The sequence below is a fragment of the Aptenodytes patagonicus genome, chromosome 15, assembly GCF_965638725.1.
Source record: "Aptenodytes patagonicus chromosome 15, bAptPat1.pri.cur, whole genome shotgun sequence".
Lineage (NCBI taxonomy): Eukaryota > Metazoa > Chordata > Aves > Sphenisciformes > Spheniscidae > Aptenodytes > Aptenodytes patagonicus.
This window is the reverse complement of record NC_134963.1, coordinates 9,851,016-9,867,501: the sequence shown is the minus strand read 5'-3', so window position 1 is coordinate 9,867,501 and position 16,486 is coordinate 9,851,016. Positions and strand designations below refer to the sequence as shown.

The 16,486-nt window shown below is 47.2% G+C and overlaps 1 protein-coding gene across 3 annotated transcripts in view; it reads left to right on the top strand.

The window, feature by feature from the left end:
* Positions 1–16,486, top strand: part of TTC28 (tetratricopeptide repeat domain 28) — a 183,341-nt gene that overhangs the window by 137,548 nt on the left and 29,307 nt on the right. For all 3 annotated transcript variants that reach the window (XM_076352751.1, XM_076352750.1, XM_076352752.1), the window contains exons 6-11: positions 3,065–4,406; positions 4,790–5,313; positions 6,946–7,055; positions 7,383–7,512; positions 7,945–8,163; positions 10,208–10,373. In XM_076352751.1, the coding sequence (XP_076208866.1) occupies positions 3,065–4,406; positions 4,790–5,313; positions 6,946–7,055; positions 7,383–7,512; positions 7,945–8,163; positions 10,208–10,373 (2,491 nt within the window). The remainder of the gene's footprint in view (positions 1–3,064; positions 4,407–4,789; positions 5,314–6,945; positions 7,056–7,382; positions 7,513–7,944; positions 8,164–10,207; positions 10,374–16,486) is intronic.

The window sequence follows — 16,486 nt, the reverse complement described above, 5'->3', positions numbered from 1 at the left end:
AGCATGACGCACTTGGGATTAATGAAGCATAAGGAAATGATCTGTGAATGTGCTTTTAAAGAGAGTCTTGCTGATGAGTTCATTCCCGTCCTGCAGCAGCCACTTCTGCCTGGGATATTATTGGTGATGTAATGACTTGGTGGCGTAAGCATTTTTGGGAGGGTGGCCTAAGAGCAAATGGTCTGTGTGCTGTGCAGCACCATGGCAGCGCAAGCTGCAACTCATGGAGGCCATGTGTTTTTGAGGCAGTGTGTGCCCCAACAATAAGGGATATTCACGTTCCCGCTGTAATTCCTTGGCCCATAGATGGTTGTTGCTGGCCTCAGATACTCTCCCAGAAAAGTTATCAGGGGAATCTATGATTAAACTAAGAGAAGTGGAAGATGCCTCCTGAGGCGTTGAATCCAGTCTCCTGTTATTGCACATGCCATGTAATGCTAATACCATGATTTATAAACTAACCACATGCCATTTTAACAGTAATGTTTTGTTTGCTTCACTATCCTACTGTGTAGGGCTGTTCTGGAGCCTTGGCACTCTGATGGTGAAAATAATTTCTAGGGTTGATGCCCCTCTGTGGTTACACCAGCATTGGTCTGTAAATTGATTAACTCTTCTGTGTCCAACGGGAATCGCATTTGTCTTTCTTTACTGGAAATGCACCAATTCACTGGATAGCTCCTTCTCTCGTTTCCAGATGGTGACTCCCTGCCCTTATAGTCTAAGTGCATGTCTTCGCATAGTTTACTGCTGATTTTCATCACCCCATTCTTGTTGCCCAGGTACACAAGGTTGTCCAATCCTTCCTCCATAACAGTCCCATCCTTCCATGTGTCAGCAGTGCTTCTTAACTGCATTTCATCAGTATGTCTCGAGTAGCACTCGCTTCCTTTGTGCCAAAGTCACCACTAAAAATCTTTAATAAGGTTTGTCCTCTTTTCTGCTTTCTGACTCTTGAGAGGTATCTTAGCAAAGAACAAGTTATCTAGGCAGTCAGCTGAACTCAGATTTTCTTTTAACCTGTTCTCTGTCCTCTCTCTGCCTTTTACGGTCACTTCAAGCTGAGTGCTTTCCCACACCTGATTCCTCGGAGGAGGTGGAGAGTGGTGCTGGTGGAGAGCAACAGCATGTCAAGACATGCTGACTCCTTGAGGAGTCTGTCCGTTTAGCAGTAAGAGATTAGGAAGAGCTTGCTCGTCCCCTTATTCTGGAAACCCTGGGTTTTCAGAGGTGGTTTTCAATGAGCCGTGTGTTTAGCTTTCTCACAGGTGAGGCCCGCTGTATTACATCTTGCTGAGCAGGGCCTGGCTGCCTGTGCTGGAGCTGAGGCACCCGGAGGTGCTGGCTGGGAGGGACACAGCATTTGGGAGACAGGGCTGGGAGCGCGGGCTCCTTGGGGTAGTGCTGGTTGTGCCTGCTTCCAGCTCAGACACCTCTTGCTGTTTCCAGGAGAGAGGTTTATCCAATTCCATCTTTTTTAGTTTCTGGAGCAATGGGATGCTTTTACAGTGACTGTCTGTTGCAATTTCTAAGTTACTTAGCTTTGTATCCAGTCCGATTCCACCCCTCGTAATTTGTGTTTTTTCTGCAGAAATCGGTGGTCTTTCCTGTGAGCGTTCTGCTGTGTGCGCCCGTGTGGCTGTCCACTGAGCCCCAGCACTGGACATGTCTCCAGATAAGAGATGGAGGGCCAAAATAGTCACGTGGGATCACTTAGCATAGCTCATCCCATCCTTCCTGCCACCACCTTCCCTCGTCATACCGGAGGGAATGCATCAGCCAGAGATGCAATAGCTAACGCTGATCAATTAGAGCCGCAGGCTCATTGGAGCTTGGGAAGGATTTGGCCAGGAGCTGGATACCAGGGATCCAGTCCCTCCTGCCATGAGCTGTAGCTTTGATCACGATTGCAGTGTGGGGGGAAAGAAATGAACTGTCATCAGCAGCCAAGCATTTGCTATTTTGGTCCTGTTTTGTTCTGCCCACGTTTTCTCAATTGCCTTCTCATGAAGCCTCACGTTAGTAGGAAAGTGAGTAGAATTTTTGAATGACTTGCTTTGATAGAAATACAGGTAATCCAGCCAGAATGCTTCATGCTGACATAATGGAACTTGGGTTTTCAATCCTACATGAGTTTAAAAAAAATGAATCTGCAAGGTCCAAATTGCCTCGAGAAAGCAAGTTTCGGCCGTCATGTTCCAGGCTCACTTGAAAAGCCTCTGTCTTCAAATTTCTCTTTAAAAGTACAAACCAAGAGGAGGCTGATGCACAGGGCCCGATCACAGCATGCTGCGTTTGCTGGTGACTGGGGAAGGCAGCTGCCTCCTGACCCTCCACATCTCTTTTCCCTCAACACGTTGGTTGTGATACGGAGATGGAAGTTGGAAGGTGTTTTCTTTTAGGGGCAGGGAAAGACCTGAAGTTGTCTTCAGGTATCAAGTAACTGTGACAAATCTGCAGGATCAGGTAACTGTGTTTACAGGGCCTCCTTCAGTGGCTCCTGGATCTCCAGGCCTGTTCACGAGTGTGGAGCCACATGTATTATTAGCACAGAGTTTAACTGAAGCGTAAGTTTTAACATTAGCTCCTGTTCCCATGTCTCGTAACAAGTACAAGATGATTTGACTGAAATTGAAAAGCAAATGCAAATGCTTTCTCGCTCAGTGTGTTGAGTATGAGCTCAGGAGTCACCAGGTATCACTGATGGAAAAAAAAGAAGTAGCATAATTAAAAAAGAAAATGGGCATTTTATAAGGCCAAACTGTCCAGTTGTTGTGGTGAATGTGTGCTTCATGTGTAATATAAAACCTTCTCTGGGATTTGCCTGTTAGGAGTGAGAAAGCAGTCCACCTGAGAAGGGCTGTGCCACGTCAGCTGTGCCGGGGACGCATCAGGGTGCTGTGGGGAAGGGATGTGGGGTTGCCTGGTGTAGGGAGCCCGCGGAAAGGGCCAGGCCATGAGCTGCCGAGGGCCGGGCTGCAGGACAGTCCTGGCATGGCAAGGTGTTGCAGTAGGGTTAGCACAGAGGAATGTTTTTGTTGAGCCCGTTTCTGTTATTTTTCAGGAATCATTCACCAGATGAAAGGCGACTATGACACTGCGCTGCGGCTGCATAAGACACATCTGTCCATAGCTCAGGAGCTAAGCGATTACGCAGCCCAGGGCCGGGCCTATGGCAACATGGGCAACGCTTACAACGCTCTTGGCATGTATGACCAAGCTGTCAAGTACCATCGGCAGGAGCTGCAGATTTCTATGGAAGTAAATGACCGTGCCTCTCAGGCATCTACACACGGGAACTTAGCAGTTGCCTATCAAGCGCTGGGTGCCCATGACCGTGCTCTGCAGCACTACCAAAATCATCTAAACATTGCCCGGGAGCTGCGAGACATCCAGAGTGAAGCACGGGCCCTCAGCAATTTGGGCAATTTCCACTGTTCACGAGGAGAGTATGTGCAGGCAGCCCCTTATTACGAGCAGTACCTGCGCTTGTCCCCAGAGCTGCAGGACATGGAAGGGGAGGGGAAAGTTTGCCATAACCTTGGCTATGCCCATTACTGCCTTGGGAACTACGAGGAAGCTGTTAAGTACTATGAACAGGATCTTGCCTTAGCAAAGGACCTTCATGACAAGTTGAGCCAAGCCAAAGCCTATTGCAACCTGGGCCTGGCCTTCAAAGCCTTGATGGACTTCAGCAAAGCAGAAGAGTGTCAAAAGTACCTGTTGTCCCTGGCCCAGTCTCTGAACAATTCCCAGGCCAAATTCCGAGCTCTGGGGAACTTAGGGGATATTTTTGTCTGTAAAAAAGACGTAAATGGTGCAATAAAATTTTATGAGCAGCAATTGAGCTTAGCCCATCATGTTAAAGACAGGAGACTGGAAGCCAGTGCCTATGCAGCCTTGGGCTCTGCATACAGAATGATACAGAAGTGTGACAAGGCTTTAGGTTACCACACGCAGGAGCTGGAGGTGTACCAGGAGCTGGGAGATATGCCAGGCGAATGCAGAGCACATGGTCACCTTGCTGCAGTGTATATGTCACTTGGGAAGTACACCATGGCCTTCAAGTGTTACGAAGAACAGCTGGAGCTTGGACAGAAGCTGAAGGACCCCAGCATAGAAGCCCAAGTCTATGGTAACATGGGCATTACCAAGATGAACATGAATGTCATGGAGGAAGCTATTGGCTACTTTGAACAGCAGCTGGCCATGCTGCAGCAGCTCAGTGGAAATGAATCTGTGTTAGATCGTGGCCGAGCATATGGGAACCTGGGAGATTGTTATGAGGCTCTGGGAGATTTTGAGGAAGCTATAAAGTACTATGAACAATACCTGTCTGTGGCTCAGAGCTTGAACCGTATGCAAGATCAGGCAAAGGCCTACCGGGGCTTGGGCAATGGGCACAGGTAAGGAGCACTGCATATGTATTCTAATGACAGAGAGTGAAGTACAAGTACAAATGGATGCATTGTGTTACTGATGGGGTGTGTTTGTGTGGCCATTGTACACATGCACGGGGATGTGGCGTAGGAGCAAGTAACAGAGTCCTCTGGGTACTGAGGGCTGTGCTACTGGCTCAAATAATGAAGCTGATGTTGCTCTGCCCGGAGAGGAAAAGTTTATAGGGTGGCAGAAGAAGGAGGTTGATTCAAAGGTGTCAGGGATGTCTCCTGGGAGGAGCGTTTGTCTCTGCCTGAAAGGTTTGAGCTGGCCTCTAGAGGAAATGACAAAACATCTTCTTTCAAGAAAATACTGGCAAAATAAATGCTGTTGTTTTCTTCCCTTGTAGGGCTATGGGAAGTTTGCAGCAGGCTCTGGTGTGCTTTGAGAAGAGGCTTGTGGTGGCACATGAGCTGGGGGAGGCATTTAACAAAGCCCAGGCCTATGGGGAGCTGGGGAGCCTGCACAGCCAGTTGGGGAACTATGAACAAGCCATTTCTTGCCTGGAGCGCCAGCTGAACATTGCTCGAGAGATGAAGGACCGAGCTCTGGAGAGCGATGCTGCCTGTGGCCTTGGTGGGGTCTACCAGCAGATGGGAGAGTACGACACAGCCCTGCAGTATCACCAGCTAGACCTGCAGATTGCGGAGGAGACCAACAACCCCACTTGCCAAGGACGGGCCTACGGGAACCTGGGCCTGACCTACGAGTCCTTGGGCACCTATGAGAGGGCAGTAGTTTATCAGGAGCAGCACCTCAGCATTGCGGCACAAATGAACGACCTTGTAGCCAAAACTGTGTCTTACAGCAGTCTGGGGAGGACTCATCATGCCTTGCAGAACTACTCTCAGGCTGTGATGTACCTGCAGGAAGGTAAGAGGCTGAATTATGCAACACAGCATGTAGTGGTAGGTGTGGGGGGATAGGTGGGAGGCCTGAATACATGGAGAGAAGTGAGGTCCTGTGAGCGTGACACTAAGAGGATGTGTTTGACAGTGGCCTTTGATGCAAAAGCTCTTGCAGACATCCATAGCTACTGTTGAGCATCCGTGTGAGTAGCTGTCCAAGCAGGGTGTTATGGTCAGCGCGCCATGTCAGTCGGAGCCTTCCTGGCGTCCTCCAGACAAAGCACTGCAAAATGGTCTGTGCCTTCCTGGGGGAGTCTCAGCTAGCTCTGAGCTTGAATCCACACTGCACCTGTCAGAGTCTCTTTATAAAGCTCATTTGTGCCTAGGCCTAGAAGGTGTAAACCTTCTCTATAACTAGCATTGCATACCAGGAACTGGCTCTGGGAGAACCACGTCAGGTCATGATGCATCTCTCTGATCCTGAGAGCAGGTCTCAAACTGATGTGTGCCTTGCTGATAGCCACCTGGCTTTTGCTTCTGTATTCAAGGGGGATTGAGACCAGGTGGGTGAGTGTCCTCTAAGCTGTAAGTGAAAACAAGTTGTGTTTGATAGGGAGGTGAGAGAGGTTCAGCCCTCAGTGTCCAGAAGCCATCTGCTGCTGCTGAGTGCTGGGGCCAGTGCTGGCTTGTGAGTTGTTCTGCTGCAAGGGATTCCAGCATGCAAGCAGCATCTGTTCAAGGTGATGGCTCTCTGATGGAGGAGATGAGCAGCATAGCTGGAGTATATGGAGTTGGAAGCCGAAAGATTAATTACACCAGTTAGTCTGGTTTTCCTGAAACTGACCTTGGCAGGATTCCAGTATGCTGAGGGAATTCAATTAAATTGGAGAGGGAGAAATTAAATACAGCTCCTTCTCCTGGTGTGACTCAGAATTCCTGAAAAGCCTGCAAATGCTAGCTGCTGCTGAGCTGCATAGTCGTGGCCAGGGCCCCTGCTCTCCAGTCTGTGGGAAACCTGAGGTGCCTAAGAAGAGGCATCCCTGTTGTCAGCAGGGCTCACGGAGGCGAGAGGTTTGGAGTGTGGTGGAAGGGAGGATGACACAGAAGGTTCTGCTGGAAGTAAAACGAGCTCCAGGTCATTCATGCCAGGACCCTGCCCTCTGCTCTGCATCAGTACATAAACCATGTGGAGCCTGCCAGAAGGCTGGGGAGAGCTGGTGAGAAACGAGCCAGTAATGTGGCAAGAGGTGTCTTTTCTGGCAGTGTTTGACAGCTCAGTGTGATTTTGTTTGTCTGTGTGGCTTTTAAGGTTTAAAAGTCAAACTTCCTGATAGGGGCTTACTGAGTGTGTCTCAGGGGACTGCACCTTAACCTCACTTAGGGAGGTCTTGGTCCATGGAAATGTCTGTCTTGCTGAGGCACCTCTCACGCTGGTGCCGATTCAAGTGTCAGCACCAGCTGCCCGGCACTGGCACTGCCCTGCTCGGCGTCCCACTGCTTGGCAGCTCCGTGGCTGTCTCTGTCTGCCACAGGAGCCCTGGAGGCCCCGGGCCCACCTGAGCCAACAGCCTGCCAGGCTGCTGAGGCAGAAGTATTCCACCCGGCTGCTGAAGCCCTGTCTCTCCTTCGGCCCTCTCTCACTCTGACTCCTTTTCAGGACTGAGGCTGGCAGAGCAGCTGGGACGCAGAGAAGATGAAGCCAAAATCCGCCACGGCCTCGGCCTCTCCCTCTGGGCGAGTGGGAACCTGGAGGAGTCTCAGCACCAGGTATACCGTGGTCTGCCCCATGCTGGCAGGCTTGTGTCCTCTGAGCCTGTTAGGTCATTCCTGTCCTCAGAGGAGGAAATGTGTCTGGTGCATCCTGGGGAGAGTGTGTAATGCACTGAGCCGACTCGGGCCCGCGTGCCTTCGTGCTCCATCCTAAGTCACCTCCCCTCTGCCAGGGATGTCGCCATCCTGAGGGGCTGTCTGAGGCAGACCTCCCCTGCCTGAGGGTATGTTGGCCCTGGATCTTCCTGCTCTCCCAGCCAGTGCTTTGTGCTGTGTCTGTAAGGACTTCTGTAAGGAAGTCACTGTGGCTATTTTCCCTCCCAGCTGTACCGGGCCTCGGCACTGTTTGAAACCATCCGACATGAGGTGCAGCTGAGCACAGATTACAAGCTGTCACTCTTCGACCTGCAGACATCCTCCTATCAGGCCCTGCAGCGAGTACTTGTCAGTCTTGGTAAGAGATGTCATCATATGCTGAGTCTGAACTCCAATCTCATGCCAAGTTTACTCATCTGAAGTTGCAGGGAGGCAGTTCATGATACATCCTTCACTCCTCATCTGTCTGATGCAGCACAGTGTTTCTTTGCCAGGACAGAAATAAGGGTCTCTTGCTTTGGGTTTCAGGCACCTTTGGATCATCTTTCTTGCTTCTTCCATTCATTTGCCTTTCTGTGGCTTGTTTTCCCATACGTCGTGTTATTGCCTGCAGCCAAGATGGTCTATGGGACTGTATTTCAGCACAGAGACTACTCTTTCCAGAAATAAGTGCTGTGACCCTGCTTCCCCAGGTTTTAGTTCGGGTTGAGGTAGCATCTGTCCCTGTTCCCGCACATTGCACTGCAGACCACGTTGGTGTCAGGTCTGAGAGATGGCTTTGTCTTTTCAGGTCACCATGATGAAGCTTTGGCAGTAGCAGAGAGAGGACGAACGAGGGCATTCGCTGACCTGCTCGTGGAACGCCAGACTGGGCAGCAGGACTCTGACCCCTATTCTCCAGTGACCATTGACCAGGTCCTGGAGACAGTGAATGGCCAGAGGGGACTTGTTCTCTACTACTCACTGGCTGCAGGTTATCTGTACAGCTGGCTGCTGGCTCCTGGGGCAGGTGAGGTCCTTTTTGGAGATGAGAGCCTGTGAACAAGCCTTACAAAGGGAGAGTATTACGATTTGTAGCTAGGAATGAATCTGGGACCAGAATGAACATGCGAGGGAATCCTTTCCATCTAGTACCATAGAGCTGAATAGACTAAAAAGTGTGGCATAGCCACAGCAATAATGACATAGAAGTGCTTATTCAGGGCTTTGATGTTCACCTGGAGGTGGAAATGTTTCACGTGTTTAATATTTCCATTTTTCAACCTCCAATCTGTATGTATTTCCCACAGGGCAGAGCAGAGCAGTAATGAGATTCCAAGTATGTTGGCTCTGTGAGAATCTTCTATGCATAAGAATCCCTACTTTAATTACATTTCTGTGCTTTATCCTTCCAAAAGCTTTTGACATTTATTCGCTGAAGTGGATTGCAGAAAACAGAAGGGCGTCCCCACTTCCTGATATGCCATTGAACTGCCTGATCCTCTGAATTCTCCTCATATGAATGTGGAAACACTTATCACAAAGGAGCAAGGAGGATTAATTTGAAGAGGATTGCTTTTTGCAGACAGCTGTTGTTCATTATCTAATAAAGCAATGACTGTAAATTTTCATGAGTTTTTTCTGGATATAATTTAATAATTGCAGCCCTTCACCATGACAAAGCTAAAGAGATAAAAAGCACTATTTAGATTGCAGCAGAAATGCTTCAGGAAGGGAAGCAAACATTCACACATGCCTGACTTCAGATGGGATGACAGTGATTGGAAGATATGCTTTTTGGGGGTGTTTTGCAATGTTGCATGTGTAAGTGTAAGATGGTGGTGTCCTGCTATGCATCCACTCACTAATTTGCTCTTCAGGCCAGTAGTTTGCACAATAAAATGTCAATGATTCTGTAGTATTAATATCAACCTGAACTTACTAAACTTGTATGGATCAGAAGTGTAGGGTTTGCCACTAGGCTTCATGACCAGGCTCCTCCTTGCCCAAACTGGGTCTTGTAGAAAAGCAGTTGCACTCTTCAAGTATATGGGTTTGTGACTGCCTCCTTGAAGGCACTGTCAGATGTTGGGAAGGAGAGGGACTGTGGTGTTTCCACTTGAGCAGCTTTGCTAGGGAGCTCTGTTCAGTAATGATTCCAGCCCAGCCATGGTGACCTCTTCTTGTTTCGTTAGTGCTGACGGAGAGAGTAGCTTCAGTGGCAGCCCAGGATCCTCATTATCCCACTGAGATGGTACCCTTAGAGCCTCTGCACTGATTCTGTATTTGCTGCTGTTGCTGCAGAAGGAGTTGCTTTATTCTTTATTCCTCTACTCTTCTTAACTGGTTTAATAATTTATGCTGTCAAGGCAAGCAGGGCATCCAGAGCAGCCTTTTGCTGTTGATCACAGGCTGTAGAATTAATTATATCAGGAAGGATATGCCAGTCTGAGTGGAGGAAGGTTTTATGTGCAGTAATAGTTGAATTCTTAACAAAACAGTGAATGTCCTTTATCTGGTTTACCCATTGTGAAATGCTATCTTTTAATATTTTACTATGCATTAATCCATCTTTTTCTTTCTTTGTATATAACGTATTTTCATGCATATGAGTGAAATGAAAAATCTTTGCGAGGAGGTTCTGCTGTAGTAATAACACTTTTGTTAAGCATTTGAGCCCTGTGTGTTCAATTTGTGTGATCAGAGGCTATTAATAGGTATTTTTCATGTGTATCTATTGAAATGCGAATTACTCTGGTAGGTGCTTGTATGAAAGGTCTGTTTTATAATTTATATGAGCCTGCTCAATAACAAATGCATTCTGAGCATCTCACAAAAGCACCGCTCTGCCTTCGTACTTTTGAGCCATCATCTGCAAAGTACAAAAGCAGATTTTAAAAGTAAGGCTGTAATACAGAATGCTGGAAAAGCCTTGTGGAGACATGGCACGGAATGCTTCGCCCCAGTTGTACTGGAAATGCCAAATGCTACGGGCTGTGCCACCTTCCTAGGCAGTTGCTGGCAGCACTCTTCCTGCCCTGCAGAAATAACCTTGTGATTCTGGTGCCCTGCAGGAATTCTGAAATTTCATGAGTATTATCTGGGTGACAACCTGACAGAAAATGCTGGGGAATTCCATGAAGCCAACAGCGTGACCCTGCAAACAATAACAAACTCCGCATTGGAACAGTACATCTCAAGTGTGCGGGAGGCTCTGGGTGTGGATTCCTACTATACCCGGTAAGTTGGGGAGGGGGGGTCTAACATCCTGGTTCCCGCTTTCCCACCTGAAAGCAATTTGTAACAGTCAGGGCTGAGCTAATCGGCCGAGAGGTCTGAGAACTGAGAGTTAGAGTAGGGGCAAATTTTCACTGCAGCAACAAAAAAATTGCTTTATTTTTGTATCCGTGGCTATTTTTCTGCCAAGTAACTATACGCACATGCAAATAAGGTTTGAACCCATAGGCTGGGTAATGAATCTGTAGATTGGATGAGGAGGCAGATGCCATGTCTGACTCTGTATGGGCAGATTCCATCCTACTTACAGTTTCCAGTGTAATTAATTCCCTTTCAAAGGTTTACTTATGAAAAACTGCAAATACCGTAGGAATTCCACCCCCACCCCCCCTTTCCAAATATTTTCCCTTGTGGCTATAGCTGAGTAAATAATTTGCAGTGAATTAATCCATCTGATGAATTTCAGCCGAGAGAAACCTTACTCTGATGCATTACTCGGATAGGTCCCACAACTACGTTTCCTCATTTTTTTTTATCCTATGTATTTAGCACTAGTCAGGCTTTTTTGCTTATTTATACTCAACCTCATGATCTCTCCTGGTATTTGGTTTGATTTATTGACTGAATGAGTACGAATATAGTTTCTATGCTGATATTTGCAAGTAGTTTTGTCTGAAAAGTAGAGTTGGGGATGTCCCTATCCTCGTATGTTCTCTGTGAATGAAGTGTACAGGGTAAAGGATGTGGCGACAGTTTCGCTTGCTCTTACAAGCGAGGCTTGCTATGTAGTCATAAATTGCTTTACTTTGGGTGGGTTAGTAACACACTGGCAGTTTGCAGGTCTAGTTTACTACTAGTGCAAAGGGGGCCTACATGTATGTGTTGGCTGATTTGTTAACCGGCCCCCAAAACTGGTGTGAGTGGAGGCACTGGCTCTTCTAGGTTATACCACATTTTAGTCTTTTTTTTTAAACCGTTTTGTGTTTTTCTGCGGCACCAAGATTTATGAGCGAGTCCCCAAGGCCGTGGACAAATGTCCTCTTCCTTGCCCAGCTTTGATGGTGAAAGCACTAACAGTGCTGCCCAGCCCTCACGAGCCGTTAGCAGCCTGCGTTAGAGGCTACCATGCTGCAGATCGCTCTCTGTGCGCGACCCGCAGTCTGCAGGGACAGCGCACACCCGAACCTGGTGTTCCAGGTAATGATGTTGGCCAAGAAGGAGGAAATGATGGCATTGATCCTTGAATCGATTTGAGCTCAGGGTTCTGTGGGCAACTGGGAAGCTGTTCAGCTCTCCTAATTAATCCGTGTTCATCTTTTGTAATAGCTACCGTAGGCAGCAAATGCAGCTGCATAGCTGACACTGCAGTGGCATGTGTTAGAGCGTTGTTGTGCAGAAGGCAGCAGTAAAACCAAGCTGTGCTTTGTAGTCCACTCACCAGCAGTGTCCTCGGCTTCCTGCCCTTGATGCTCACACCTTAATCTGACAGGATGGGAATTTTCCATCAGATCGAAAGAAGAACATAACCCCAGGCCTGAAGTTTCCCATTACGTGTTTCAACTATGCAGAATGGTACCAGATTTCCTAGTTGCTTTCCTCAGGGCTTTCTCCAGTCTCTCACAGACAAATTAATTCTCCCCTTGGGGTAGGGAGAACATGACACTTGGTTGTGTTATGTCCCCAGTACCAGTAACGAAATTGGTTGCAGTCAGCTTGCTGGGTTTGAAGCTCTGAGAGGGCTGCGGACACGTGTGCTCAGCACAGAAGGCGAGTCTCTCTGTGCTTTTTCCTTCATGGGAGCATTGGATGCTGGAAGGGAGCTGGAAGCCATTAGAGGTTCTGGACTCAGGCCTGGTAGATTGCTTTTGTTATTTTCACTGATTTAAAAGTAAATTAAAGAATGTATGTCTATGCTGGGATGCTGAATGTGTCCTGAAAGGTTTGCAAGGCAGGATGGGCTCAGGTTGTGGTGACACATTCTCCTGGTTTTACCTTTCTTTAGGGAACTGAAGAGAAAGGTCTTTCTAAGATTCCCTGCCCCCCCCTTCCCCCCCCGTACCAGAAAAAAATACTGGATTTGTGAAGGTTTGGGAAAAGATGACTGTCTAATAAATCGGTGGTGCACAGTGCCAGGCTTATCTTTGCTTCTTGGTGCTCTGGCATTGCTAGTCCGGGGAATGCACGCGCTGGGCTCCCCAGCCTGGCCTCTTGCTCCTGGAGCCTGATTCTGGGCTCGGGCCAGCTTGAAGAATTGTTTCGAAGAGCCACTGCCAAGCTGCTTAGTATGAGCACTGGGTTGTGAGTCAGGAATCAGCGCTGTGTACTTCGTGTGCGACCTCTGAGGCCTGGCCAAGCCTTGCTGCTGTTGTCCAGCTTCTCCGAGAGAGACAGCAGCTCTCCTGCCTTAGGTTACTGCGAGAGACATGACCTGGGACAATCACAGAAATGAAATGGCATTGCCTCTCTGGCTTACCCTCTGTCAAGAGGACTGCTTCAGCCCTCTGGTGTGGGGCTGTCCACTCTGCTCTTGGGCTGGAAGCGTTTCACTTCTGTGATAACCCGCTTCTCTGGCAGGACTGTGAAGGCTTTGGGACCTCTCTGGTTTGGGTATGGGGATAGGGCTGGTGTTGCCACGACACGGAGCGGCAAATGGCTGTGTGTGTGTATACACCTTTTCTGTGGTTCCTCAGGGAAGAGGCTGAGATGTGTTGTAAGGGGGGAGCTGGGTATGTGCAGGCTGCACTTGGGGAACACGGGCGGCATTTCCGGGCTGTGCTGTGCAAGGGCTTAAATAGCAGAAAGTTTGAGCAGAAATAACGTGTTCCTAGTCAAGCGTACAAAATGCTGAAAAGCAGCCATTATTCCTGCTTGTCCAGGAACATCTGAGATAACAAAATTGTGACACTTTTAAAACTGTCAAGAAAAAAATCTGCAGAATGACACTGGCTGGGCCTAGCATGACTTCAACTCAGAGTCATTAGCCAAGAAAGCTCATTAAAATGAAAAAAAAGACCAAAAAAAATCAAGGGTCTGTATATCGGTGTGCTGTTTGGAAGATTCTTGGCAGCTGGCTAAACATTTATATGCAATTTATGAATGGAATTAATTTCCCAGTAATTGTCTATGGTTACATAATGCCGTCAGGCCTGAGCACTATTACTGGCATTATATCCAACTTCGAGAGAGAAGTTTGTCACTTGCACTACCAGAAAAGAGCTTGTCCAGAGCACTGCCAGCTTGAGAGGAGATCTCAGGATTTTTTGCTGTGTTTTAGGGCGGTTGGATTTTTTGGTGTTTTTGTTTTAAGAGGATGGCTGTTGTGTCTGTCCCCTAAAAAACACAAGACCTTTTAGTGGAAATCTGCCCCAAAAACTGCCGGTTGCCTGCTGCTTAAATTACTTGTGGGTTTCTGCAGTCCCTGGAGATTGTTTTAGACACCCCTGAAACCATTAAAATTAACTTAATCTTGTAAGAGCTAAATAAGTTGTACAGTCCCAGAGTCTTCATGCAGTGACAAACTGAAGACAGATCAAAATCTTTGAGACACTGCTTCAGAGCACTAAAACCTCACAGTCCATAACCCATGGCATTTTCTTAAGAGGTGTGGACAGCAGAATAAAAGCAGATTTGTGGCCATATTTGACCTGGCTAGGTTGCAAAGAAGGAAGAAAGTAAACCTCTCCCCAAACCAGAAAAACCTAAAATGAGCCATGCATTGGTCTTCAAGACAAGAGAGTAAAGTTAATAAGAAAGAGGCAAAAGAGATGTCTGAGTTGAGATGGACAACATGTATCTAGAAGAAGACTCCACTGCCCTAGTCTCCAAGGAGGGAAGCGATGTCAGAGTGATCCATGTGGTTTTGCAGCTAGGAGATAGATAAAGGCATGGGGTCTGAGGTTTAATTTCTCTCCTGAGGGTTTTTGTTCTCTTGGGGTAGCTGCACAATGATTTTCTTTTCCTTTCTGGTTGTTCCGCTGCTATCTATAAACATTTTTGTAACCACAACACCGATTATCCGTAAGTGATGATACAAGACACAAAACGATTTGGAAAAATCTATACTACTATTCTGAAAACTTCTGGTGAACATGGTGTTTGATCCTGTTTATCCAAGCACGACATTGGAGTCTGGAAGTTCCTATGGAGGGTCACTGAGCATTTAGTATTGCCACTGGGGGAGGACGAGCTTTAGTTATCCAGTGAGACAAGGATTTGGGGATGCAGTCTGGCTAATGCAGACCTTCTAAGTGTTACTGAAATAGTGGCAGTATCTGTAACAGATTTTGAGCATGAACAGATGAGTTGTTGCTATTGGTAGCCAAAATGGTGGATCTGGCACAGTGAGCTTACGGTCAGCAATCAGGTTGGACTTACATTAGGATTCACTCTTTGTCCTGAACTCAATCTGAGCTTGCCATTTTGTGAAATTACCCACCAATCTCACAAGGGCATTGGCAGGATTGCGTCTGCTGAGTGCTGTAAACAACATGTGCTGCTGAGATGGGTATGTGCTTAACTCACAATGTTGAGACAGTTGGAAACCAGAAGTAGTGACAGCTGACCCATCTCCAGTGATCCCCACATCTGTGTGTATTGGATTTACAGTTGTGTCTCATTTGGATGCATTTTGGGTTTGTGCTTTCTGAAAAGGTGCACAACCTTTTGTGATTGTAAAGGTGGCTTTCTGAAGGGGAACAAATACTTTATACAGCTGACTGGATTATTCATTTCACTGTGAGCAGTAACAAACTGCTTGTTAGTCTAGGGTTTTTATTAAGTACTCTGAGAAAGAGCAAAGGGTCTTTCAGCCAGCTGAGCACTCAAAACATAAGGGAACAGACATACACAGGGGAGTAGCTTCCTTCATATTAAAGCCCTGAGAAGCTACAAGCATGTAAGCACTGCTATCCAAATGATCATAATCATGAAATTATTGCTAACATATAAATGGTACATTTAAGAGATGGCCTGTCTTTGGTGGTGGTGGTGTCTAGGGTTTTTGGGTTCTTACATAAAATCTGTTCTGAGACTTCTGTTAGCTTCAGTCACACCTTCCGAGTTACGTGTTTCAAGTCTTGCTTGAAAATGAGTTGCGTGATTCCCATTAAAGGAAATGTTAAAAGTTACTCCCTCCAGCCTTCATGATTCCTGGGTTTTGCAGATGTGTTCCGGATGTTGACGCTTCATCCAGTTCTGTCTTGTATGTGCATGTGGACTATGATCTCTCTGTTCTTTCTGGGAGAATAGAGTCGCTCCCTCCAAGGTGTGAATACTGACAGGAAGGACAAGAGGGGGGAAAAAAATCAGACTGAATTGGTTCCACCTACCCTTCTCTTAAAGCATCAGGGTTGCATGATTCAGAAGGTTACATCTATCTCCACATGTTGATGGCTAAGGGTAAGCCCTCTAGATATGCCTATACACAATTGAAATCTGTAGTTACACCTCGTGTAATAGATCTGCAGATACTGTTTTCAGTTCCATTAACCATTTGTCACCACAGATTCTCCTCTTGGCAAAGGGAATCCTTCAGTCTTTAGGTTCTGGGATGAGTTTTTAATTTACTGTGATGTCAGCTTCCTCCTCTCTTTGTGGTGATGGTAGTGGTATGTTTTTGGTTAAGGATTCTGGGTTTAATGCATGTCTCTGAGATCATTGGGCTGGTGTGGTATGATCACAGGCAGAAGCTCTTTCCCCACTTCAAAATTATATGCAGGGAATTAAACAAACAAATCTTGTCTGTTCCGTGTGGGTGAACGTCATGTTCTGCTTTGAAACTCTTTCCCCACATGGATCAAGTGCTTCCCTACAGCATTGCTGACTGCCACCATGCTCCAGCACACCAGACCCCCAGGAGAAGTTGTCATCTGCAGTCCCTGGAACCTGTTCTTTGCCTACCAGCAAAGAACAGAGGGATTTAAATGTGTGTAGCACACATGTGAAAACTTTTGTTTGACTCTGACTTCTCAGTTCATAGCTTGCTTAAGTGCACTGCAGTTGTGTACTTTTGTGTTCAAATTTAAGTGCCATTGCCTTCCATAATGCTGTAAGCATGTATAGGTACTGTTGTGTCTCCAGAGTGGCACATCTTCCCATTTTCTGCTCCTGGAGAGGAA